The sequence below is a fragment of the Typopeltis vanoorti genome, chromosome 14, assembly GCF_054136105.1.
Source record: "Typopeltis vanoorti isolate ZY-2024b chromosome 14, IOZ_Tvanoo_1.0, whole genome shotgun sequence".
Classification (NCBI taxonomy): Eukaryota; Metazoa; Arthropoda; class Arachnida; order Uropygi; family Thelyphonidae; genus Typopeltis; species Typopeltis vanoorti.
This window is the reverse complement of record NC_143562.1, coordinates 8,518,728-8,545,529: the sequence shown is the minus strand read 5'-3', so window position 1 is coordinate 8,545,529 and position 26,802 is coordinate 8,518,728. Positions and strand designations below refer to the sequence as shown.

Sequence of the window (26,802 nt, the reverse complement as noted above, 5' to 3'; positions counted from 1 at the left end):
CTGGTTGCAATCATATAAATTAAATTCATAATGTCAAAGCAAACAGGAAAAGTATTGCAATTGCCATACATAGATGATCTAAAACTATATGGAAAATGATCCAGAAAAAATTGAGACATCATTCAATATATTCCAAATCTTCATGGAAGCCATTTTTGTGTGGAATTTGAACTTGATAAATGTGCAATATCTACAATTTGAAGTGAAATTACAGCAAAAGGAATACATTTACAGATGGAAGAATAATTAAATGTTTGTACCACATGTCTATGAATTCTTGATGTAGACAATATTTTTCTTGCACAAGTCAAAAAATAATGCAGGCAACTGAATATCTTTTTAGATATTCAGTAGTCAGAAAAATTTTTAAGTAAAAATTCAATGGGTAACACTAACAGCAATCAATTTATGGACCAACATGTAATCTGATGCATAGCAAGAATACCTGAATACAAAAATCAATTTAGATGCATTTATGCATCTAAATTAATGATGAACTATGCCTTGCATTAACTTAGTGATAAATAGAATGCCTAGAGAAAATGAGGGATATAGGCAAGTCAAGGAAAAGTGGTAGAAGAAAAGTGAGTATTAATAATGATGGTAATGAAAGTCACGAAGAAAAAGTAGTGAATGTTGTCGAGTCAAAATCAGAAGTTTGAGAAAATAAAGCACTCCATGATCAATATTCAATGGGCAGTAAAGAAAAGTTGATTTAGCACCACCAAGAAAGAGACAGAAGGTGTGATATACTTGGTATTTAAGAATAAGCATTACAAACAACTATAACAAAGGGAAAGATCAAAAATATCAATTAATGATAGATATCTTTTTTTAAGCTCTCAAAAGTGAAATCATTGCATTCAAAGCGAAAATGCCAATCTGAAGTAATCTTGTAAACAACAAAATAATTGAAACAATTAATAATTTTAAACATTTGGGCTTTAAGAAATGTTACAATGATGATTTATACATCAAACAAATTATCTGAAATGAACAGAATAGTGCACTAAGGATAGCAAAATAAAATAAAATAAATAACAGATTACGAATATAATATTTACAAAACTAATTTTATATTATTATTATTAAGAGAGACAGGGAGTCAGTGACTCATCAAGGGAGACTACATGCACCTGCTATCATAGTTGTTCTTGAATTCATCCATGCTGATTGCACACACATCTGATGGCAATCCATTCCAATCACTGACCACTCTATGAAAGAAATATCTAGTTCTCGCCTCCACCTTAGCAGCATTCATTCTCAGCCACCAAGGATGCCCTCTTATCCTTTCCTGATCCTCCAAAAAACAAAAAATACCATCAACTGAAATCCTGTATGACCCTTTCAGAAGTTTGTAAGTCTCAATCTTATCACCCCTATTTCTCCTGTTCGCTAGTGTCTGCAGTCTACAAATTCTCAATCTGTCTTCATAATCAGTGTTCCACAATCCTTATATTATTTTTCACAATCTCCTTTCAACTCTCTCCACTGTATCAGAATTTACAACAGAAACCAGGAGAAGAGACCTGCACACAATAGTCCATGAGAGGTCTTATCGAGGCCTTCTAAAGAAGAAAAATTACATCCTTACATGCCAAAGTTCGTTTCAGCATGGCAATTATCTTCTGAGTTGTATTTCCAACCTTAACTTTTTAAAGCATGACTTTACATTTACTAACATTGAAGTGGCAGCCGTTTTCATATGTCTACAATTCCAGCCTATTCAAATCATTCTACAAGTACTGCATATCAGCATCACTCCTGATTACACTATCTATCCTTGCGTCATCAGTAAATAGCTGTATGTTGCCTGTCAGATCCTTCCCAATGTCATTAATGTACAGATTGAATAACAGTGGACCAAGCACTGATCCTTTTGGTACACCTATTACCTTGATGGACCTGTGATTTCTATCAGGATTTCTCCATGACTGCAGGTCATAAAGAGTCCAGCTATTCCTGTCTTGGGCCTTTCTTCTCCATTTTCTTCCGACTTTCTTAATCATTGGGTCTTCCCACCTTAAGGCTGGTCTTCCAGGTTTCCTTTTGGTATCTCTCGGATACCAGTTTGTTACTCTGACTGTCCATCTGCTGTCTCTCATTCTGGTGAGATGTCCTGCCCATCTTCTTTTGCTGTTGTAGATTGCTTTTATTACATCTTTGAGTCTAGACTTCTTCCTGATTTCTGTATGTCTTACGTGGTCTATTTTATTTACATTGCACATTCTTCTTTCTTAATGCTGGTAAGATGTGACTATTGAAAAGATGGGCTCTTATTTCTATATCTATGTTTTGGTTGGTAATTATTGATTTTATTTTGTTGAAAGCTATCCAAGCAGCTCTTTTTCTCCTTGCTAATTCATTTGATATGTCATTATTCATTTTTCTGGACTGGCTGGGGTAGATGTAATCTTCAACTTTTTCGATGGTGTGGGATTGTAGAGTGATTGTATAATCTTTACAGTATTTGTTTTTCATCCATCTTGTTTTGTACAGATGTATTTCCAATCCAATTTTTTGGCAGTTTTGGGTGAGTGAGATATTAAAACCACAACATCGGCGAATGATAGGATATTTAACATTTCACCATCAATGTTTATTCCACCTTTCATGTCAGTTTTTCGAATGATGCTATCCAGGGCAGATGTGAAGAGATTAAGTGATAAGACATCACCCTGACGTACTTCTCGACTTAAGTTAATTTTAATCGGGTGATTGAAAAGGGTGATATTTGTTGTGCCTTCTTTGTGGATATCTTTTATGAGTTGGATGTATGCTTTTCCTACGCCTTGTTCTCTTAAAGCTTGGAATACTGCGTTATGTTCAACAGTGTCATATGCATTTTTAAAATCTATAAAAAGAAGACAAAGTGGAATCTGGTATTCTCTGCATCTTTCTGTTAGCTGAGTAATAGTTTGAATGCGATCTATTGTCGAAAAGCCTTTTTTGAAACCGCCTATTCATTGTAGCTATTTTCATTGATGGAGGTTTGTATTCTGTTTAGGATGACTGGCGAATATTTTATGTTTGTGTGTGTGCTAATAGACAGATGGGTCTGTAGTTACTGATGTCTTCTTTATTACCTTTTTTATATGGTCTTTGATGTTTTCCATTCAGTAGGTACTTTCCTTAATTGCATATATCAAGTAAATCTTTCTGCTAGCTTTAAAGAGTACTTGTCCACCCATTTTTAATTCATCAGATTTTATACCTTCAATTCCTGGTGATCGGTCATTTTTCATATGGTGGATAGCCATTTTTACTTCTTCAGGTAGGACAGATGGTATTTCCAAATTCTCGTCTGGTACTGGAGCTGTGATTCTTGTTTTGATGAGTAAAGCTTCTCATAAAACGATTTTACTATTTTTTTCAATTTCACCCCTGTTTGTGTGTCTGTTTCCATGATTGTCTAAGAAGGCTAACGGTAGTGGTTGCTTTAGATTTATTTCTTTTTCTACTTTTTTTTAGGCTACTGCAGTCTAGCTGCTTCTGCCAATTTTGTCGTTCTATATATGTTACGGTCGTCTTTGATATTCTGCCTCAGTTGTTTACAGATAATTTTATATTTTAATGACCTTTTCCTGTCTTTTTCAGTATTCTTCTTTTCTTCAATAGTTCTATCGTTTTCTTGCTGATAGGCTTTTCCTGGTCTTAGAAGGAAGTTCATAGGAGGTTCTTTCTTTGCAGTTTATTAACTGATTATCAAATTTTTTTTAAAAAAATAATAATGTACACTTATGGTTACCTTAAATTTTGCAGACTCACATTCCCTGTATACCACTTTTTGATATCTGTCAGTCAGCCATCCTCTTATCCACAGTAATATTTATAATCCAAACTCATATTTTCTAATTTATGCAAGTCTTCCATGCTGTATTCTGTGAGAATCCAAAAGTATCATGGTGTATCCATTCCCCTTCTGTAGTTCAACAGTAACATTATTATAGAATGTGAACAAGTTGCTAAAGCATGACCTTCCCTTAATAAACCCATGCTATTTATTGCAAAGTAGAGATTCACTGTCAACCCATTTCTGAATGCGAGCCCTGAACAATTTTTCCAAAATCTTCACCACCATTCCTGAGATACCGATTGGTCAATAGTTGGATACATCGGTATTTGCACCACCCTTGTGTGGGATTACCATACATTCTTTCCACTCCTGCAGAATCTTACCTGTTCTGAGACTCAACACTCAGAACAGGTAAGATTCAGAACAGTCAACTGAACACTCTTTTAGCACTCATGCCAATATCCCATCAGCTGAAGAATGGAGGACAGTGAGTGGATATAAAAGAATCATTGCAAATGAAATAAAACCTATGCTGCAGATCTTTTCTTAACAAATAAATAATAATAATAAGCAAATATGTTTTCTTTCCCAAAGTGAGTAGGGAACACTGTTTTAGGTCTAACTTTTGGGCCGTCCATCTCTGCAGTTAGTGAATTAGAGATGCCAATGATATTGAACACCATCCAGTGATGAGAGAACGGTAGACACCTGCCGTCACCTCATGGTTCCTAGCACAATATATTTTCTGAAATAGTGTTTCTTCTGTGGTCGATTTTTGGGATGAAAAACACAAATTTCCGGAAGAAAAATTTCCACTTGCACGTGCCAATGATCGATGAACTCGGAAAGACTCATCGCACAGAGACTTAGAAATAGTTCATCCAAGTTTTTTGTCACCCATGCCTACAGGAGAACCAATCGCTTGTTTACGAAGAGCTCCCATATATGGCTAAAAACAACAAATATAGAACTGGATTTCACCAAACTAACTTCTTCCCAACAGAAACAATGTCATTAAGCTTTTTTATTATTATTACTGAAACTTTAAATTTAGTAAGTTTTGATTTTACTGTATGTATACTGGATTCGTATAACTATAACACAATAAATTTTAAAAAATGTTACACGTTTGTATTCAATTATAACGCAAATGGTAAATATATATATATATATATATATATATATATATATATTCGTGTTTGTACGATATACTTTCTTCCAAATTGATTTTGCCTGAAAAGCGGTCCGCAAGTGTTGCTAAAATTTAAAAAGGGGGTACGCAGACACTGAAAGTTTGGGAAACGCACTCGTAAAGATTGAAATTTCACTCATCTTATATTATCAGGGAGTTGAGAGTAGGCAATCAGACAACTGTTTAGCTGTTTTCAACTCATTCCTCTCAAAAGTAATAGAGGAGGTGTCACGCAATAATAATAATAATAATAGATCATCAAAATCCCAATTTCTCTACCTGGATTCCCACTGATTAATCATTAACCACCTATATGGATTCCCCACCAAACATAAATACGGTATTATATGCCCACTGTTAAAAAAAAAGAAGTTATTGAGACACTATTTTTTCAATACTGCATGATAGCCAAATGTCACTCGTGACTGCAAGTTACGGACTAAGCTGCAAGTCAAATAATGATAGGTGTGTGCAGTGCTAGAAAAACCTAGCAAGTCAATTACCTTCCAGCAAAATGCTGTCACTAGTTGACATATTAGTTGGCAATCATTTTATGATATTGAATGAAAATAATATTTCTACAGCAGTTAGAGCATTACAGATGAAGTGTCTGACTTCATTAAAGAATGAGAATGTATTGGCAAAAAGAAACCTAATAAACTGAATAAAAAAAATAGCAGGCAAAGTGTGTTGCAAAGGTTATTTTCGCACTGAGTAACCATCCAGGCATTTCACCTCTCGAGAAACCAGTCACTGCTGCTTTCAAAGTCATGGCAACTACTGACCAGCAGCATTCTTAATAGTTGCCTAGAACACGGGGTGAATACAAATCAATGAATAATATGATATTTGTATTCCTTCCTTAGATCTGAAGATTCAAATTATTCAGCTGCTCAACTTTGTCAACCTAATAGGCAAGGCGCATGATCCATTCCTCATTACTCAACCAATCAAAAAATTTCGTTTTACCCTGAACTTCATTTGTTTTATAGTTTTGAGCTAGACCATCCATCAGGTTCCAAAAGTTAAGGAGTGATAAAATGGCCTCGCCTACTCCCTTGGGAAATAAAAAACATTAGGGAATTTTTTAATGGCAAATCTAAGCCATATTATGTGGTTTAATATAGGTTTCATTTGAATATGTGGATTTCAGTTACTTAATAAAATATACATACATGCAAAACATTTTTTAAAATAATGCTTATAATATTTCAGATAAGTTTAAAATTCACAAATAAGCCAAGGTGTCACTACATCTAAGGGACCACAATGATACCTGCTGACAAGAGTCGTTTTGGAAAACATAGAATATCAGCTGATGACCTGACCTACGTATCCAACTTCTGTGACAGAGAACTACCTGGAATTTTAGTAAAGAACGAGCCTAAATTACTTTTGTCTTTTTATCTATGTTTTGTTGTTGTTATGATCCGACGAGTCGTTTTACATGCTGTGATTCTATGAACATACGCTCTCCATAACTTTCAGAATTTCCAGGTCAATACCATTTGCTTCTTTAACTCCATCCACCCATCTAATTCTTGGTCTTTCTCTTCTCCTGCTTCCATCTACTTTAGCAAGCATCATCATCTTCTCCAGACTGTCATTTGCTCACATTAGATGTCCAAAGTATGACAATTTTTGTTTAATGATCATAGCCTGTGTAGCTCAGTGGATATGGCATTTACATACCACTGCGCTTGGCCGCACGAAGGAAGACTTCTTGGTTTCGAATCTAGTCGGCGACTAGAAGAAATTTTTCCAAGCCTTTTTTCGACAAGTTAGTCGAAAAAAGGCTTGGAAAGTTAGTCGATCTCTGACATGAACAAGTGGGTTTTTTCTCCCAGAAACTCGGATTTTTTGTCCAGTAAACTCAAGAAAATCGATCGTAGAACCCACATTATTTCAGACAATAAATATAATGTTTTAGGGTTAGGGACCACGAGATGGCGGCACTTGTTGAGCCGTCTCTCTTCACTGCACACTGCTCAATTAGTGATAGCCTTTGTGCCCGCTATCTCTAATTGGGTACCACTGGAGATTGAACTGCCCACTCAGTCTCCAAAAGCTAGATAGGATACAAAGGCCTCACCTACTCATCTACTTTTATTCCCTATAACGGAATAAAAGGCGTTCGCTGATTTTTTTATTGGTTTGCTTTGCAGTATATGGTATTCTTAGTAAGCGTCTCCGAATCCATAATTCAAATGTCTATCTTCCTTCTTTCACTCTTTCTCAGGGTCCAACTTTCACATACATACAGTACCACAGGGAATACAAATGCTTTCACGATTCTGATTTTTGTTGCAAGGCTGATATAGGTATCTTTAAAGATCTTGCTTAAATTTGTCATTGCTTTCTTTCCGAGTAATAATCTTCTTCTAACTTCTTCAGTACATTACCCATCTTTATCAATTCGGGATCCTAGGAGCACAAAATTGTTAGCCGGCCTGGATAGCCGAGTGGTTAGTGTATCCGCTCTCCAATCGAGAGACTGCAGGTTAGAATCCGCTGTGGGCAAGGATGTTTGTGATTGCCTGTCAAAATACTATTGGTGGTGGTCAGCAATAGATGTCATTGGTGTAGATGATGAAGGTATTTTTTATTTTTTTTTAAATAACGAAACCTGTGGTGCGTTCATAATTAGAAGAAACACACGTATAAACCACAGTGAAAATTATTTAATTGTAAATATTTCATCCTAAGTATCTCAGGACATCACCAGTACAGTATTTAAACAAATATAGGAATAACATACAGTTAGGGCGCATGATTACAATAGAATCTCATAGTACCAAAAAAAAAAAAAAAAGTTAATTATTTAACACAATTTTGTATGATAATTTCCCATACTTGAAAAAATTCCGTCTGATATAGTTGAATTGTTCAAGTTTGTTATTGCATCAGGTTACTTCATCTGGAAAGGTCAAATTTACAAGCAAGAGGAAAGAACAGCAATGGGATCTCCTTTATCACCAAACCTAGCAAATTTGTTTCTAGAACACCTTGAGGAAAAAATATTCACTTTTGAACCCAAACAAAAAAGTTGGCTAAGATATGTCGATGACGTATTTGCAGTCTGGAATCATCCCGAACCTGAATTACAACTGTTTCTAGATAAAATTAACCTTCTTCATCATCGCCTCAACTTTATGTTAGAAAAAGAATCTCCACAGGGTATCTCTTTTTTGGATTTACACATCCAAAGAAAAGAAGACGGTTCCATCGCCACGTCCGTCTTTCGCAAGCCTACATTCTCAAGTCGCTATATTCACAATTCTTCTGCTCATCATCCATCTCAGAAATCTGGCATTATCAAATCACTAGTTTCCAGAGCACATAAATTCTGCTCCTCTGAAGAATCTTTAAACCAGGAATTAGAAGTTATCAAAAATACAGCCATCCTAAATGGATATAATCCCAAAACAACTCAAAAATTCATCAGTCACTTCTGCATACATCAAACCAGACAGGAAGAAATGCATAGGATTCCCATACCTTACGTCAAAGGCATCTCAGAACGTCTTTCTAAAATTATGAAGAAATACAATTTTGCCACTACTTACAAACCTATCAACCAAATTTACAACTTATTACCTTCTCCTAAGGACAAATCCTCACCCTTGATGTTACCTGGTGTTTAGGAGATTCCATGCTCATGAAAATTATCTCACTTTGGACAGACAGGTAGGTCTGTTCAGAAACGCATCTCAGAACATCAAGACCACATTCGTCTTTTTAAACCGCAGAAATCTGGCCTCTCTCAACACGGAATTGAAAATCCAAACCATAGGATCCATTGGGAAAAGGCTAAACTTTTACATAGATCTTCATTTAAACATGAACGTTTATACAAAGAAAGTTCGGAAGCCCTACTACACAGACCAAACCTAAACCGCAACGACGTTCTTACTATTCCTAAAGTATGGGAAATTATCATACAAAATTGTGTTAAATAATTAACTTTTTTTTTTTTTTGTACTACTTTAGCACGCTATGCAGGTTTCATGAGATTCTATTGTAATCATGCGCCCTAACTGTATGTTATTCCTATATTTGTTTAAATACTGTACTGATGATGTCCTAAGATACTTAGGATGAAATATTTACAATTAAATAATTTTCACTGTGGTTTATACGTGTGTTTCTTCTAATGATGATGAAGGTAGTTGCGGTTGGTGGAGTTCTGGAGGCAGAAAGTTGCAGAATGGGTGCCCTCCTTCGATGAGCCTTTGGACTCCCCGGAGGTGTTATGTAATAATAATAATAATAATAATAATTTTCTCCCCATCTACTTGAAAATCATTAAGTTAACATGTTGCCATAACTTTTGACTTTGTGAGGTTAAGTTTAAGGCTATATTTAGCACTTCCTTCTTTAACTTTCATAATAAGTTCCTCCAAATCTTCTTTGCATTCTGTTAGCAAGGTGGTATCATCTGCATACTTCAAATTATTAATATTTCTTCCACCAGTTTTAATTCCACTGAAGACTACTCCAGCCCTGCCATTCTTAAAATGTATTCGCTGTACAAGTTAAAGAGGTATGGAGATAGAATACATCCATGTCGCACCCCTTTACCTATTGCGAAATACTCAGTTTCTCCAAGATCTGTTCGGAAAGTAGCTTCTTGTTCATAATAAAGATTCCTCAGAAGGATAATTAAATGCTCTGGTACTCCCATTGTTCTCAACACATTCCACAGTTTCACATGATCTACAGAGTCAAAAGTCTCGCTATAGTCAAGGAAAAAAAGTTCTTTTGATATTCCTGTGCTCTTTCTATTATCCATCTCACATTGACGATTTTATCTCTTGTTCCTCTGCCTTTTCGAAATCCTCCCTGTTCATGCGGAATTTCTCTCTTCATGAATGGTTACAGTCTTTTCTGAACGATCTTAGGTAAGCCTTTACTTGCAAGAGAAATCAGTGCAATCAGTTTATATACCTTTCTTCAATAAAGGTATATAAACTTATTTTTTTCCATTCCCTAGGCCATGTAGTTGTGAACCAAATTCATTGACATAGAGCTGTTAAAATTTTAACTGCCTTTTCTCGCAGGATTGAGCAGCTCAATAGGTATTCCATCTCCTCCTGGTGCCATCTCGCTGAATAGCTGTTGCAGTGCCCACCTCACTTCACTCTCCAGTGGAACTGGCTCTTGTGTATAATCTTTCTCTTTAAATTTCTCAGTAATTTTGGAGTCCTTTCTGTAAAGGGCTTCTGTATATACTCTTTCCATCTTTCTTTGATGTCGGCAGCATCTGTAAGAAATCCTTGGTGTTTACTTTTCAATAGTGTGACCTTGGCGCTGAACTTCCCTGTCAGTTTCCTGGTTATTTTGAAAAGATCTCTTGTTTTTCCTTTCTTGTTTTAGTCTCCTATTTGTTAGCATTCCTGGTTAAAAAAAAAAGTAATTTTCCTTGTCTCTTCTGGCTTGTCGTTGAAACAATGCATTCAAATGCCATACTTCATGCAAATTTCCTGTGGCCTTTATTTTCCTCCTTTCCTGTGTAGTGTTGATGGCATCTTCTGACAGCCATTTAAACGTTTTACAAACTGATTGAATATTCTTCTTTGTTTCTGTTTTTATTTATATCTTTAACTTATTCCCATAGTTTATCTGGTTCTCCTTCACACAAATTGAGTGTGTTGAATCTGTTCTGTATACTAATATTGTATTCAGCCGGTATATTTCCAAGATCATATCTGATCGACATTTGCGATGTTTTTAGTTTCCTTCATTTCACATGTATCGCCGCCACTAATAATTCATTGTCTGTTCCACAGTCTGCACCTGGAAAAGTCTTGACATACTGAATTGCATTTCTCCATCTTCTATGTCAAAGTATATAGTTAATTTGATTTCTGTATTATCCATCAGGTTATGTCCATGTGTATAATCTCCGTTTGTGCTGTTTAAAGCAGGTGTTAGCTACATACAAAGAATTCTCTGCACAAAATTCAACTAGTCTCTTCCCTGCAGTGTTACAAATACCTAAACCAAAACAACCCGTTATTCCTTGTTCCTCGGTTTATTCCACTTTTGCATTCCAATCTCCGATATGTAGCCATAAATCTCATTTCGGTGTTGCATATATCACTTCTTGTAACTTGCCATAAAATTCTTCTATGTCTTCTTCTGGTGCCTCTGTAGTGGGTGCATAAACCTGAATGATGCTCATATTCATTGGGTGTCTATTGACTCTTAAAGAAATGATTCTGTCACTCACTGGATTATAGCCTAATTGATACCTAGTCATCTTTTTCCTGAGTAAGAAAGATGCTTCATTTTTACGACTCGTCTTATGTCCTGAGTAGCACGGCATATAGTCCCCTGACTGAAAATGACCCATTCCTGTCCAAGTTCACTTATTCCCAGTATATCCACCTTCTTCACTCATTTCAAGTTTTATTATTTCCAGCTGACCTCGGTTCATACTTCTTGGTTCATATCTATGTTTCGTAGACCATTTATCTTTTTCTGATGATGGATTTTAGGCAAGTGGCTTGTCCGGTCTCATGCTTACGTTTTCTCGGCCTTGCAATTCTTCTTTTCCATTCATTTTATATCTATATAAAATAGGATATATAAAATGGAAGTCTCCCATTTTCTATTCGAATTCTTCAATTCATTAGATTTCGACTAAATTCTTCATTTGTTTTTTGATATATCCAACGGTTTTTGCGAGAAATTTCATCTCTACTGTTGAATCCGTTTTTCTTTCTCCTTTTTTATGGTCAATGTTTCAGTTCAATATAATACAGCTGTTATAGACAGCATATTATAATATATTGTCTGATTCTGGTGTGTTTGTGTTTTTGTAGAAGGGATGAATTAAATATATAATTTATTTTAGCGTTTACTTTAACAAAATTTGATATTTCAATGTCTATATATTGGCTCCAATTGGAGACTGAACTGCCCACTCAGTCTCCAAAAGTTAGATAGGGCTGAAACGTCATCACCTACTCCCTACATGAGGAACAAAAGGCGTTAGCTGATATTTTGCAAAAGTTATTCAAAAGAGTTTGTGTAGCTCATTGGAAGTGGGGTTTGCACTTCATGACGCTTGATCGCCTGAAAGAACACTTAAGTTCAAATCTAGTCACTAACTAGAGGAACTTTTTCTAAGCCTTTCTAAATAAAATCTATTTCTGGAAGATGGTGAGGTGCATGCTTTGCTCAATTCGTGTGGCATTGTTGCTGGTGAAGAGGTTAAAGCTGATGTGAGTTTGGAGCTTGTTTGCTCTTGCGATGGAGTCTGAGTTCTTACCGCTTCCGCATATGACTTGGACACGGATGAAGATCGAGTGCCTTCCTGTGCTGCCGAATGTGAGGTATTATGATCTGGAGGGCAACCTGCTTGGTTGTTTGTGTCATTGCTTGGAGGGGCGTGGTTCGTTCTTGTTGATCCACGGTTTTTTGGATGGAAAAGGCTTCCCTTGTAATTACGGGATGTGGTCCTCTACAGTTGGCACAACAGGCAAATGTGGATCTGGGCTTGGTGCAGGAGTTGGTTTGGTGATCCTCGCCACATTTTAGGCATCTGTAGGCAGCTCTGCACAGTTTTTGGGCGTGCCCGAACCTCTGGGACTGCTCTGCCGATGCTTTCTTCCTTAGAAGTTCGGTTGTAATTTTAAGCTTACAAATGTCAGTAACCTCATAGATTCTTTTTTTGTGTATTGGAGATTTCGACCAAACCCCAGTGGCATTGGTCTTTTATCTCACCTCAGCATCCTACTGACTTTGATTGGGATTAATCCTTGACCGATGAGGTCAGGTGTGATCTCATCAGTTGTCATGCCCTCAGCCACCCCTCTTAGAACCACTTTTAGGTTTTTCTCGCTTGCTAGCTCAAAGGTGTGGAAGGGCAATTTAGAGTTGTCCAGCATTTTCGTCATCATGCGATAATCTGTGACAGTGGTAGAATATATCTTTACACCCGTCAGTATTTTTTGCCCGTGAGAAATTGATATTTTGTTCCTCTAGCGATCTTGAGATGAGATCCATTTATCTTTATCTCGAAGGATAACTGGAGGGACCTTTTCTTTTCTATCTTGGGTGATTTGATTTTCGTGAGTTGTTACATCCTCTTCCATTCCATCTTCCAACAACTTTGTTTAAATGTTGAATGGCGTCCTTAATATCTTTTACATTCTCCATCCTTGTGTACAATGAAGGAATGTTCCGATGGCTTATTCCTGACGTCCTAGGAGGGTCTATTGACAAATTCCTTAGACTCACGCAAGAGTCTACCAGCTAAGCAATGTGTAATCACAAAAATAGTCAAAACGAAGAAAGCTTACCTCTAAATATATCACTCGGAAGTCCCAACAATATCTCACTAATCAAAAACGCGAGACTAATACTAAATACACGTAAACGCTAACTAACGCCATCTTGTCCATCTCAATACGCACCAAACAAACTCAGAATTCACATTGACATTCAGCATCGTTTGATAATTTGAAAACATTTATCAGTATTTAATCTGTTTTTAACTAATAACAGTTTTTGATGTTATGCAGTAATTTCGATTACAAATTCAGTAGCCAAGTTTTACAATACTGTGGTAATTATTTATATTGACAGAAAGGATAATGTTGGAGGAAACATTTAGTGGTAGTTAACATCTAGTAGAATGCATGGAATCAAGAGTGGTGAGATATTCATTGTGAGAAGAGAAAAAATAAGTAGAAAAAAAATCTGCAAAAAGAAGAAAGTATGAACATGGTCCAACCACTCTTTTAATTGTTAGGTCTGTCTTAAGAGAAATTGAATAAAAAGTAAAATATGGGTCTTGTGTGTTTTTCATACTACAGATAGGCTGTTGCGAGGATGTAAAATTCAATTCTTTACGTAAAAATAACTTTTTAAAAGTTGTTTTTAAGTATTTATCTAATTATTTTATGTAATTATTAATGATTTGCAAAGGAAAGAAATATGAGATAGTGGAAATTCATGTAGGTCCAGCAGATGGATGCCTGTTGGATAAAAGTACATATAAACATAATAATCAGCAATAAAACCTGAAGGTATCAATGCAGAGTTCATCATTAATTCAGATTTTCACATGAAAAATAAAACTTTCAAACATGAACTTCTGATGTATTTCAGGTTTCTTTCTGGTTTCTAATGATAATAGGCTTGACAGATCCCGTTATATACGGCTCTGTCCGTATTTTACTTAGAATTTTGCTGTCCCATATTGTATTTTAGTAGCGACAGCATAATGTTCCGTACTTTAATGAAAAGAAAAATTATGAATATTATGTTGACAATTATAATTTTCAATATTCTTTTCGAATCCAACGTGATTTGTAAACCATAAAAACTGACAATTAGAGGAAATTAATAGTGTTTACAGTTTGCGGCATGGCGGCGCTGGTTCCTTTCATTGGTCGCTTTTTATTTAGTACAAGCATTTTATTTATAATTCTCTACAGATATATTGAATTTGCTTATTTTGAAACAGTTCTTATTTCGACATTGTGCGGTGCGGTATCAGCACAATATTAGGATGCTATTTCAATAATTATTAAAAAAATAATATCTCGCCTTTTTCGAAATGTGCAATATTTGGTTAATACATAAAATATATAATTAAATGTAAATTAATTTTCTTTATTAATTATACAAAGTTAAATTAAATTTTGTTTCTTTCCTTGAGCCCTTAACAATGCCAAAACGAAAGTGTCTTTTTTAACGATGATTATTCGAAAGAATGGAATTTTATTGCAAAAGAAAAACATAATTGCGCAATTATAATTTTATAGTTGGAAGGGAATCAATCATTCGATGCTGTTGGCACACTCTCCGTCGTTGAGTATTTAGACTCCCTGGAGGCATGAAAGAAAAGTTTGCTTGAAATAACTATGGCATTTCATGGCATAAAACATCATCATTCTTTTAATTCTAATGATTGCAGCAACAAACGTGTTCCTATAATATTTTCGAACTCACCCAAATTGTCCCATATTCTGAAAACAATACGGGACATGGGTGACTCATGTCCTGTGTTTTGGTTTTCCAAAATCTGGCAACTCTAAATGATAATAAAGGTCAAACATATGAGCTAGTAGACAGAAGTCCGCTAAATATTTATTTTATTAGCAGAGAAATGCAACTCAATTTCAGTTTAATTTAGGTCGTTTATGCATCGCCATCTTGTGGAAGATACAGAAGTTAGTTGGTTAAACAAACGAAACAATTTTATCAGATGGTTTCTAACGATCTTAAATATTTTGCTAAGCCCTTGATAAGTCATTGTGAATATTGTCAATAAACTTTAATGATGAAGTTTACTTGAATAGCTTTACACAGTAATCGAAAGTCATATGTTGCTTAGAGCGATGAGTATTCTGATTGCAGTAGAGATTTTCTAATAGTATGACAGTGTATGTAGTATAGTGAAACATTGAAATGCGGTTTTATAAGCCTCCTGAACTTGAGTACAATAATCATCATTGCCATGTAACGATCCAGGTAATCGATATTAATTTTCATGGCGAACTGAATTTACCTAAAGCAACGTGTGTGCATTCACACAGAAATTGCCGGTGGATCGAATCAAGTAGATTCTACTCGCTGTTTTATATTCAGCAGATGGTCTCCATCTTTCACAATTCATCCTTTCCCTAATTAATACAAGAATGTAAAAAGATCACGGGTCGCTTGAGAGCAAATAGGTAAACGTTGTTTGCCATTTGAGTGAACTTATTTTGCTCGATCATAATTTATAACAGGTTTAGTTTAATCCTTTATCCAAGTGTGAGCAAACAAAGTTTGCGCCTGAAAGTATCTTTAGGACTGGGGTAAGGTAGTACAACACCGGGCAACTCGTTGTAAAGGCTAACATCACTCCTATCTCAGTATCTCCCATAATGCAAAACACATCTCGTTGCGGATATGTGTAATACTATGCATTAAAGCAAGGGCCACTACCCATACAGTTTCGACCGTTATTGAGGTCTCGTCAGTGGGAGCCAGGCCCAGCAGTGGAGACACAAAGGCAGAAGCAATGAGAGGTCATCCTAACCTATAAGAGTTGCCAAAGGGTGTACAACCTTATTATTAAATTACTCCAGATTCAGAGAAAGATGTTGAGAGTTTATTTTTCACTTGGTTAGACTACAGTAAGTTTAGTTTAATCCTTTATCCAAGTGTGAGCAAACAAAGTTTGCGGCTGAAAGTATCTTCAAGACTGGGGTAAGTCAATAAAGGTCGAAACCGGTATGGGAGTGGCCCTTGCCTTAATGCATGGCATTACACATATCTGCAAGGAGATGTGCTTTGCATTATGGGAGATACTGAGATATGAGTGATAAGAGCTTTCTCCACCTTTGCAACGAGTTTCCCGGTGTTGTACTACCTTACCCCAGTCCTGAAGATACTTTCAGGTGCAAACTTTGTTTGCTCACACTTGGATAAAGGATTAAACGAAACTTATTATAGTCTAACCAAGTGAAAAATAATCTCTCAACATCATAATTTATATAGTTAATAAATAAATCAGCTAATTGCTTTTATATATCTGTGGAATATAATTTGGACTATTTTATCTTCAGCAAAATTTTTGCTCTTTAATGGAAACAGTGTCAATTTTGAATTATAGTTTGCAAACTTGGAATAGTAGCATGAAATAATATGCATATGGTTTGCAGGTGACTGACTTTATTTACCATTAGAGTGAATTGTTCTTTGAGAACTGGTAAAATCATCCATTTCTATGTAAATTTTCAGGGATTAAAAAATATATATATTATCCCTGATGCTCGATTTTCTATTGTCAAACCATCCAAATAGAAATTGCTGTCATCATCATTTTACAGGTACCTCCACGGAGCTAAAAACTCTCACATTACACCCAAACGATCCGAAAATTATCTTTTGTAACTCTCCCTGAACTTATTAATAGACAAAGCACTTACAACTGACACTGGCAACCCATTCCAAGAATGGAATGGGTTTCCAGTGTCAGTCTGACATCTTGCTCATACTGACAGGTTATTTAAATAATCTTGCATGCTCTACACATTGTATTAAGTATTACCCTATCTAATTTGGCATAATCAGCAAATAACTGAATATTTCCCTTCAAATTATTTCTTATATCATTCTGTAAATTGAATAGTAGTGGTCCAAGAACAGAGCTTTGCAGTACATCGCTATTCACCTGCTTTCTCCAGGATTCTGCTCCTGCATATGCCACTTTTTGGTATTTGTCCATTAGCCATCCTTATATCTATTTCTCCAGATTCATATCTGTTTGTTGTAATTTGTGTAACAGAGTTCTCTGTGGTACTCTGTTAAATATCTTTGCAAAATCCAGTAATATCATCATGTAGGCAGAGGTGTAGCTGGAGTGGGGTGGGGGCGGTCCACCCCGGGCGGCACTTTGAACCTTTTTGAACTTTTGCAGTTAATTCTAAAATACAATCTCGAGAACTCAGTTCCAAATATTGTAATATTACTGCGAATTTTCCTCACAATTGCTGTAAGTGTTGCTAGTTGTGAGAGGATTTCTAAAAAAATAATTAAGAATTACCTACATTACTATGAAATAGGCTTTGCCAATGTCATCGATGATTTTGCTAACAAAAAAGCATTAAAAATAACATTTTAGAATGTTGAAATTAAAGTTTTACTTCGAAAATAAACATAGTTTTGTAATTTATTTCCCTAAATGTCGCTTTGACTTTTTCTAGTATTTTGGTGTGTATTGAGAGGGGTGGCAAAAGTTCTAGCTACACCACTGCATGTAGGTATGACCAACCCTTCAAAAAGCTGTGCCTCATAGAATACCATATTTTTACCACTTATTCCAGAATTCACTCTTTAACCAACTTCTCCAGCACTTTTATTTATTTATGAGATACCAATTAGCTTGTAATTTGTTACGGCAGTCTTAGAGCCTCCTTTGTATTGGAATTATTTTTCCCTCATTCCACTTCCTTGAGTCTTTGCCAGAGCTAAGACTTACATTAAACAATCTAGTCAAGGCATTGCCAGTTCCCATGCATATATCCGTAAAACGTAAACTGATATCCCATCTAATCTCATTGCTGTATTTACACTGAGATTCTTCAATCTTCTAAATACCTTCAATTCATCAATCTATGCTTTCACATCAGTCACTGTCACATCTGTAACCTCACTTAGATGATATACCTTGCAAAGCGGTTACTTAGTAACTAAACCAGTTTGAATTACTGATTTCAGCTCAACTGTGTAGTTCCTGCTTTATAATATTACTCATCCATCTAACTCCTACTTGATTAACCCTCTTGACCTTAGATATAGTCTAATATTGCTTCTTCCAGACACCCTTACACCTATCTTTCATGTGCTGCTGACATCCTTTCCTTGCAGATTTTTGTGTTGTGGCACTGCTTCAAGCTTCTCCTAAGCTTGTCACAATCACCTCTCTTGTAGTTCGACATATACCCCTTCATGACTGAAAATCCTACTTGTTTTGCAATTGCCAAAGTCAAGAAATGATCACTATTCACAATTATAGACAATGTGGTCACCCTAGTTATGGATAGCTTTTGTTATCCTATGATCAGATCATACACCAAGTCCTCTCTATCACATGCTGCTTCAGGTAATTATCTCAGTAGGTATGACAGACATTGAGCATAAGTGTGTAGCTCACCTTCAGTTTAAATGCCATTATGAAGATTCTTTGTATCTTAGACAGGATTTGAACTCAGGTCTCTCCAAATATGCTGTGTTCCATTGTATATCTTTCCTTTTTTTTACATGAAAAAAATTTCATTTTTAATTTATTTTCAAGTGAGTTTCTTGTAATACAATTTTATTACTGCCAGAAGCCCAAAATAAATCCCTTTTAATGTTTCATTGCTGGGGTATTGTTTAGTCTAATTTCTATGCTTTAATAATGCATGCGGACAGAACAGTACAATAAATGGAATATTAAAAATATTTTAAAAAAATTATAATAAAAAACAACCCTTTCAGCATAATCAGTAAATGGGTCTTGAAATTATTTTATTTGGCCCATAAATAGTGATGAGGTTACAATCTGTGCATTTAAGAGGTGCAGTCAGTTTTCACCCTACTGGACACACAAATCAAATATATCAAAAATATATGCTTCATATTTGTATAATTTTTTTCTATGAAATGCAATGGTTATATTGACTTCAATGGGTCCATGTAATTATGAACGTATATACATGTTCTGGGGAGGTACATTGGTTAATAAAGTTTATATTTTATTGGGTGTATGTTGAATTGTAATGCAAGTGATCATAATAAACTGAGAAAATGCATTCCCATAAACTCAGCATGCATGGAAAGTTATCATAGGGTATCTGAGAAAAGTTACATGAAGAATAAGTTGCATGAGAGTTAAATAGTTGAATAAAACTAATCAAGAGCTATATAAAAAAAATAAAAAATATATAAAAAAAAAAAAAAAAACTACACTCGAGCAGTATAAAGAAAAAGTAGGCAAATAAAGTGAGATATGTGGATGTGTTAGAGGTATTAAAGCTATTGGATGTCTCAGCATAGAAGTAATGTTCTAAGTTAATACCCCTATCTTGTTGTTCAACTTGAGCTTAACATGAGCAAGATTTCTATTTTCTGCAAGGAATACAAGAAATTCTGTTACATAGGAATGAAGATAGGGCTAATGCAGATAATTATAGAGTAATCATTAAGAAACTAGAGAGGCTGATTAGGGCCTGCATCCATAAGTAGTAGATGGCACTGTGATCTGCTGTGTAGAGATAGCATGCCTTTCTTTAAAGTAGGTCTTAACAATCTGCTCATGTTCTATAATGGAGTGAGAGTTCATGTGTAGGTAGCAGAATGGATATACTGTACTTCTGCATTTTAATATTAGTATTGCTTCCAAGTTTCTGTGGAGGCTGAAGACTCATTCTGGCATTTTGCCAAAACATTTGCTAGAATTCCACATGAGTAGTTGGTATACAAACTCAGAGGAAATGGAATGCATAATAGACTTGTGGCATGGATAGTAGAATACTATCCATGACACAAGCTGAATCATGATACTGAACTAACAAAATCAACATAACCTCTTATACTACAGTTAATTAACTGTACCATAAAATTCTGTCATTTCAAGAAGAGGAATTATTATATTTATTATATTTCCCTATTATTATATTCTATAATAAAGTATCTCTAAATATATTCACTGTGAACATGTTCTTTCTAATTCTAACATGTATGTGTAAATGTTAAAGTGCATATCATTTTTTTTTTTTCTTTTCAGCTGACTTGGCTTTGTTCATATAACCAAGAAATTCCAGCTGGCTCTCTTTCTAATTTGTGGATATCTAAACATGATGGACAAGTAGCATGGAGGAATCTTTTGTGAGAGATTTAATTGAAAACTCAGTTTCCAACCCTGAGGAAATGAAACAGTTGGGAATATTTCATGATAAAGAGGAACAATTTACACTTGAAGCATCAGAAAATACGCTTGAATACTTAGATGCAGTGAAGCAACCTGATGTATTTTCCACTCTTAGGAAAGTTATAATCTGCGAAATGTGTGGGAAATCATTTTCACATTCTGGTGCTTTTAATGTGCACACAAGAGTCCATACTAAAGAGAAACCTTTTTCTTGTGAAACATGTGGTAAATCATTTTCGCAAAATTCCAGCCTTAAAACACACCAAAGAATTCACTCTAATGAAAAACCTTTTACATGTAAAACTTGTGGGCAATCATTTACACAAGCAAATAGTCTTAAAGCACATATGACCTTTCACACCAATGAGAAACCATTTATTTGTGAAATGTGCGGAAAAACATTTTTGCATTCTGGTGCATTTAATGTTCATTCAAGAATTCACACCAAAGAAAAACCTTTTATTTGTGAAACTTGTGGTAAATCTTTTACACAAAATTCCAGTCTTAAAATACACAAAAGAATACATAACAATGAAAAACCTTTTAAGTGTAAAACTTGTGGCAAGTCATTTACACAGCATTCTAGTCTTAAAATACATAAAAGAATACATACAAATGAAAAACCTTTTAAATGTGAACTTTGTGATAAATCATTTACACAATCAAATAATCTTAAAATACATATAACGTATCACACCAATGAGAAACCATTTATGTGTGACACTTGTGGTAAATCATTTTCCCATCATTCTATTCTTAAAGCACATCTAAAATTTCATAATAATGAGAAACCATTTATATGTGAAATGTGTGGTAGAGCATGTTCAAATATGTCTGATCTCAACACACATACACGAGTTCACACACGTGAAAAACCTTTTAAATGTAAAACTTGTAATAAGTCATTTTCAAAGTCTGGATCACTTACAAGGCATACAAGAATTCACACTAACGAGAAACCATTTCTTTGTGAAACTTGTGGCAACTCATTTTCTGATTCCTCTTCACTTCGAAAACACATACGAGTTCATACTTTGGAGAAACCATTCACTTGTGAGACTTGTGGTAAATCATTTTCTCGTTCTCCTAATCTTAAAAGACACTCAGCTCTACATACTAATGCAAGACCTTCTGCTTGTGAAACTTGTGGTAAATCATTTCCCCGATATGCAAGTCTTAAAACCCACCAAAGAATTCATGCCAATGAGAAACCTTTTACCTGTGAAACATGTGGTGAATCATATTCAGAACTTTCACATCTTGAAAGGCATCTAATACTTCACATAATTGAGCGACCTTTTGTTTATGAAAATTGTTAACGAGATTTCTCGAGTTCATCTCTTAAATTAGAGTAGAAATTCTGTTCATTAAAACACTTTTTACATGTGGTATTTGTGATAAAATTGCTGGAGGCGTCTGAGGGAGAAGAAGGTTCTGGAGAAATATGTCAGGTTGGTGCGGGAGATGTACAGAAATATGAAGACAAGTGTTCGGACCTGTCTGGGACAAACAGAAAGTTTTCAAGTAACAGTTGGTGCTTGCATCAAGGGTCAGGATTAAGTCCGTTTCTGTTTAACATTGTGATGGAGGAGGTGAGAGAAGATATGCCTTGGACAATGTTGTATGCAGATCTTGCTGTGTGCAGATTCAAGAGAAGAAGCGGGAACTAAACTGGAAAGATGGAGAAAAGTACTGGAAGAGAGAGGTATGAGACTGAGCAGAAGTAAGACAGAGTATATGTGTTGCACAGTGGGCAGTAGCCAGGAGACAGATCTGGAGCTGGAAGGAAATGTCATCAGGAAGGTGAGGGACTTTAGATATTTAGGTTCAACAGTGGAAGAAGATGGAGGAGCTGAGAAGGAAGTGGGATGCAGGATACAAGCGGGTTGGAGGAAATGGAGGGAGATGGCTGGAGTGTTATGCGATAAGAGGGTGCTGATCAATCTGAAAGGCAAAATCTATAGGACAGTAGTGAGGCCAGCTATGACGTATGCTATAGAAACTGTGGCCCTGAGGAAAAATAACATCAGCAGGATGAAAGTAGCAGAGATGAGAATGCTTAGGTGGATGTGCAGTGTGACCAGAAAGGATCGTCTGAGAAATGACTATGTAAGGGGAACAGTAAAAGTTACGAACTTAGGAGCGAAGATACAGGAGGCAAGGTTGAGATGGTTTGGTCATGTGAAGAGGAGGTTGGACGAATATGTGGGAAGAAAGGTCATGCAGATGGATTTGCAAGAAAGGAGGAAGCGTGGATGGCCAAAGAAGAGATGGAGGGAGCTGGTAGAAGAGGACTTGAGGATGAAGAACTTGGATGTGGTGACAGCCCAAGACAGGAGGATGTGGAGGAGACTCATCATCAACAGTGACCCCACTTAAGTGGGAGAAGCTGCAGAAGAAGATTTGTGATAAAATTTTTTTCAAAATTCTTGTCTTAAAATTCATGCAGGAGTTTGAGAAGGTTTTTGATTGGTTGTGCAAATATGAATTCTTTCTAAGTATTTATATACTTTAAAATATTTACAATAATACGAAACTACTCAAGGAGAGGATTACTGCATGTGACATTTATCATTGTGTCTTTTCATATGAAAAATTGGGTATAGTCATTATAATATGAATGATACCTCATTCACTTAAGAATTTAGGTTGATTTGAAATAACTTAAGAATTATTTAAAATCAGTACTCAAAACTTGTTTTAAAAAGATTGCTTTAGGAACTTGAATTTTTTTTCTTAAGTTAAATAAGGTTTAACTTTTTTATTTTTAAATGTAGGCAGTGTAAATTAAAAGAGATTACAGTTTGCACTAATGATGAATGATTTTTATTGTAAATTTCATGTGCATTTGATTCAAAGAAAGTGTGATTTAAAATCTTGGCCAACTTGAAGGGCAGTATCTATGCTGTATGCTAGAATCATCACTTATAATTGTGTCTTACTCTATCTCTTTGGGGAAAATTTGCACATATCAGCTCAGAAATTGAAGAATCTATAATAAATGATGAAATGAATTGCTAAATCAAGTATTGGGAAGACTGATGTATGTAATTCAGAAGGAGCTTATTTGATGACAATGTTTTTGGACTGTACCAAAAGAGAGAGAGACTTTTAAAATGTCTTCTAAACCAGAAACCAGAAGTGATTTTAAAGGAGGAATTACATGAAATATAATAATAATTCATTCTTTACTGTTCCAATTACACTTGCAATTGGAATAGTAAAGAATGAAAGAAAAGTGAAATGGAAGAGTTTGAAACAAATTGAGAATGTTAAAAATCTTTTTTAAGAATGTGGAGTGAGATTGAAAAAATGGAGAAAATATTTGCTTGTGAAAGTGGAGGAAATAAAGAGAAGAGAAAGCAGTGTAAGACAGACAGTTTATTAAAGAAAGGAGTTAAGTGTTAAAATAATTTTTTATGATTTAACTCGCTTCGTTCCAAATTAATATGGTTCTTTGAAATTATTCATTAAAAGATTATCTTTTTAATTGAATAATTATTTCCAAAAACAAGAAGTTTAAAATTATGTACATAATTATAAAAAAAAATAAAATGTCATTGATTTTTAACATGAGTAAATAATGAGCTACTGCACTGCATGATATTTTTCTTGAAGGCATTTAGCTGATTACACTCATTTTAAATTGTTATAATTATTACAGACTTTGATAATAGATTATGGCAAATTTCATAACATCAGATCCTCTCAGTTTTGGTGAGGATTGTTTGTGAGGAGTATTTCGATGCTAAACCCAGGGGCAGTACTAAGTTCAATCTGATTAGCCCTCTCATGAATAAGGGCCTCATATGAGAACACATATATTTTCCCTCATAGTAATTATTCATTCATAATTTAGTGCTACTCTATGCATGTAGTCCTCATCTAGGGAGACCAAAGTGTTCTTAGAAACCACACCAGATCGCAGGAGTTTCAACAGAGTTACAGGAATACCAGTCTATCTGCAGTGCATGATAGTATCAAGGAGGAAGTGAAAAGTTGCTGTTTTGTTCATTTGAATTTGGTGATTTTATGAGTCTTCTGGAAAGGCTAGTATGATTTTATATATTGTTATACCTTGTAGATGAAGTGTGAATATTTAATTTGTTCATGTTTATTACCATATTCATAAAACGAACATGAAAACAACCTGTCCTCACATGAGGACAATATGTTTGTAAGGTAATCTACAGCAAATAGTTTGAGGGTAGAAAGTTCTTGTACAATATTTTTATAATTTTATTTTATTTTATTTTTGCAAACACAGATGAATAGTAAGTGTGTTAATTGGCATTATCATCTCTTTTACAGATGGATAACCAAAAGCCAGGTCCATCAGGCATAAAAAAAAAGGCCTATTACCACAAGAGACTTACTGAAGAGTAAGTCTTGGCCAACTTGAATGAAGGCAGTATCTATGCTGTATGCTAGAATCACTTATAATTCTGTCATAAAAGAGAGAGTCTATAAAGAGGACCTTATGGACTCTTTGGTGGCTTTGTATCAAAATGATACCAGGAACAAACGATGGTATATGAAAATTTTTTACCATATGTTCAACGTACTTGTTTGTAATGCACAGATCATTTGGAAATGGGAAGAAAAAGAAAAATTGGATTTGTTGGAATTTAAATCAAGAGTGACAACTGCTTTGATATATCAAGGTTTAGTTCAGCTAGGTATAAAGAAACGAGGACACCCTTCAAGTCAGACACCACCAGCACTAAAGAAACACAGAAATGTTTTGACGGCAGTGGACACTTCCTAATGCCAATTGTTGCAGAGATGTACACTGCAAGAGCAAAACTAGATACATCTGTGGTAGATGTGAGTTCCAATCTGTCTGGAATGTTTTCAGTCCTTTTCATACAAAATGAGGCAAAGAGAATAAAACTGTTCTTGATTTACATAGCTCTACTGCAAATTCTAATTGTTCTACTTTTTTGTATATACTAAGTAATCCAAAATTTTGATCATTCATGCAGTGTTTCAGCAAAATATAAATTGTGTATAATCTGTTTTGTCATGCTTGTAATGTCTTTCAATGAAAATAAATTCCTTAGTCTAAGTCGTTTCCATAGAAATATGTCTGTTGGCATTAGAAATATGTCCTCAGATGAAGACATCATTTTTTACATATACAGGACATAAATTTAGCAAAATTAATGAATTCATGGTAATACTGTAAGATTAAATGGTACTGTATCATGCCATTATAATTTTTTATAAATGAATATAAAAATTCATGCATGAGAGGGTTAAATAGCACATTCAAAGACAGAACGAAAAGCATTCCTGGATTAAATACTAAACGTTGTGAGGAGGTCAGGTGTTATGAAAATTCCTGTATAAGCAAAACAAACAAGAATATGCTTGTATTGAAAAGAAATTTTCACTATATGAAAGGTAAAATTTTTGGGTCTGATACTGCAAGTAACATTATGGTTTTAGGAAGTTTTACATAATGTAAAAAGCTGTGGTTTTTCATTTTTTTTTATTAGGTACAATCCCTTTCTGCCTTAGTGATTCCAATTGGAATCACTAAGGCAGATTTGCAGATTGCTTGGCTTTCGTAGCCCATATTACGTGGCGAATGATTCCAATTGGTATCGTACGTCGTAGTTCCACTTAATATCCACTTAATTTATGTAATTTTGCATCGCCGAAGTGAAGCCTTTTGTCTCTTTATTTTAGTAAATACTTTTTCTCATCCTGCAAAATTTAACGCTGATACCGTCAGTCAAACAATCAATAAAGCAGTAAAGTATATAATAGAGTGCATTGTCCAGGCAGGAACAGCCTTCATCACGAGAACATCAACTCGATTTCCACTCTATCCAAAGCCTTGGTGGAATCCAGAACGCCAGACAATCAAAAAAAAGATCAACATAGAGCATGAGATATGTTTCGTAGATACCCCCCACCACATCAAACTTAATAGCTTTTAAGTGTGCTCGGGCCAAAACACGATGTGAGACGTTAGTCTCAAAAACAATCTTGGATCCAATTTACATCGTCGATCAATCAAACAACTGATGCAAAAACTGTAGGGGATAAAATCCGGAAGATGGAAGGTAGATACAAAACACGTCAGCTGTCTACCTTGGAATATAATGGATGTATCATCGCTGATCCCAAAATTGTTGCAGACACTTTGGACAGAAACTTCTCCAGAATCTCAGGAACAGCTTCATAACCCCCCGCCCCCGTGAATCCCACACAAGCTAATAATTATCGCCCAATCGCTCTGCCTAGCTGTCTATGTAAGGTGTCCTGGAAAAAATGGTAAACACAAGGCTCCTCTGGTACCTAGAAAGAAACAAACTTTTTTTCTGACACAATGTGTTGTCCATAAACACCAATCAACCTTGGACCATTTGATCCTCTTAGAAA

At 35.1% G+C, this 26,802-nt stretch overlaps 1 protein-coding gene across 1 annotated transcript in view; it reads left to right on the top strand.

Annotated features, from left to right (window-relative positions):
• Positions 1 to 25,471, top strand: part of LOC150099170 (uncharacterized) — a 43,135-nt gene extending 17,664 nt beyond the window's left edge. The window contains exon 3 of the mRNA XM_090404273.1: positions 20,348 to 25,471. Coding sequence (XP_090260399.1) covers positions 20,348 to 21,728 — 1,381 coding nt within the window. The 3' untranslated portion in view covers positions 21,729 to 25,471. The remainder of the gene's footprint in view (positions 1 to 20,347) is intronic.
• Positions 25,472 to 26,802: the final 1,331 nt, after the last annotated feature.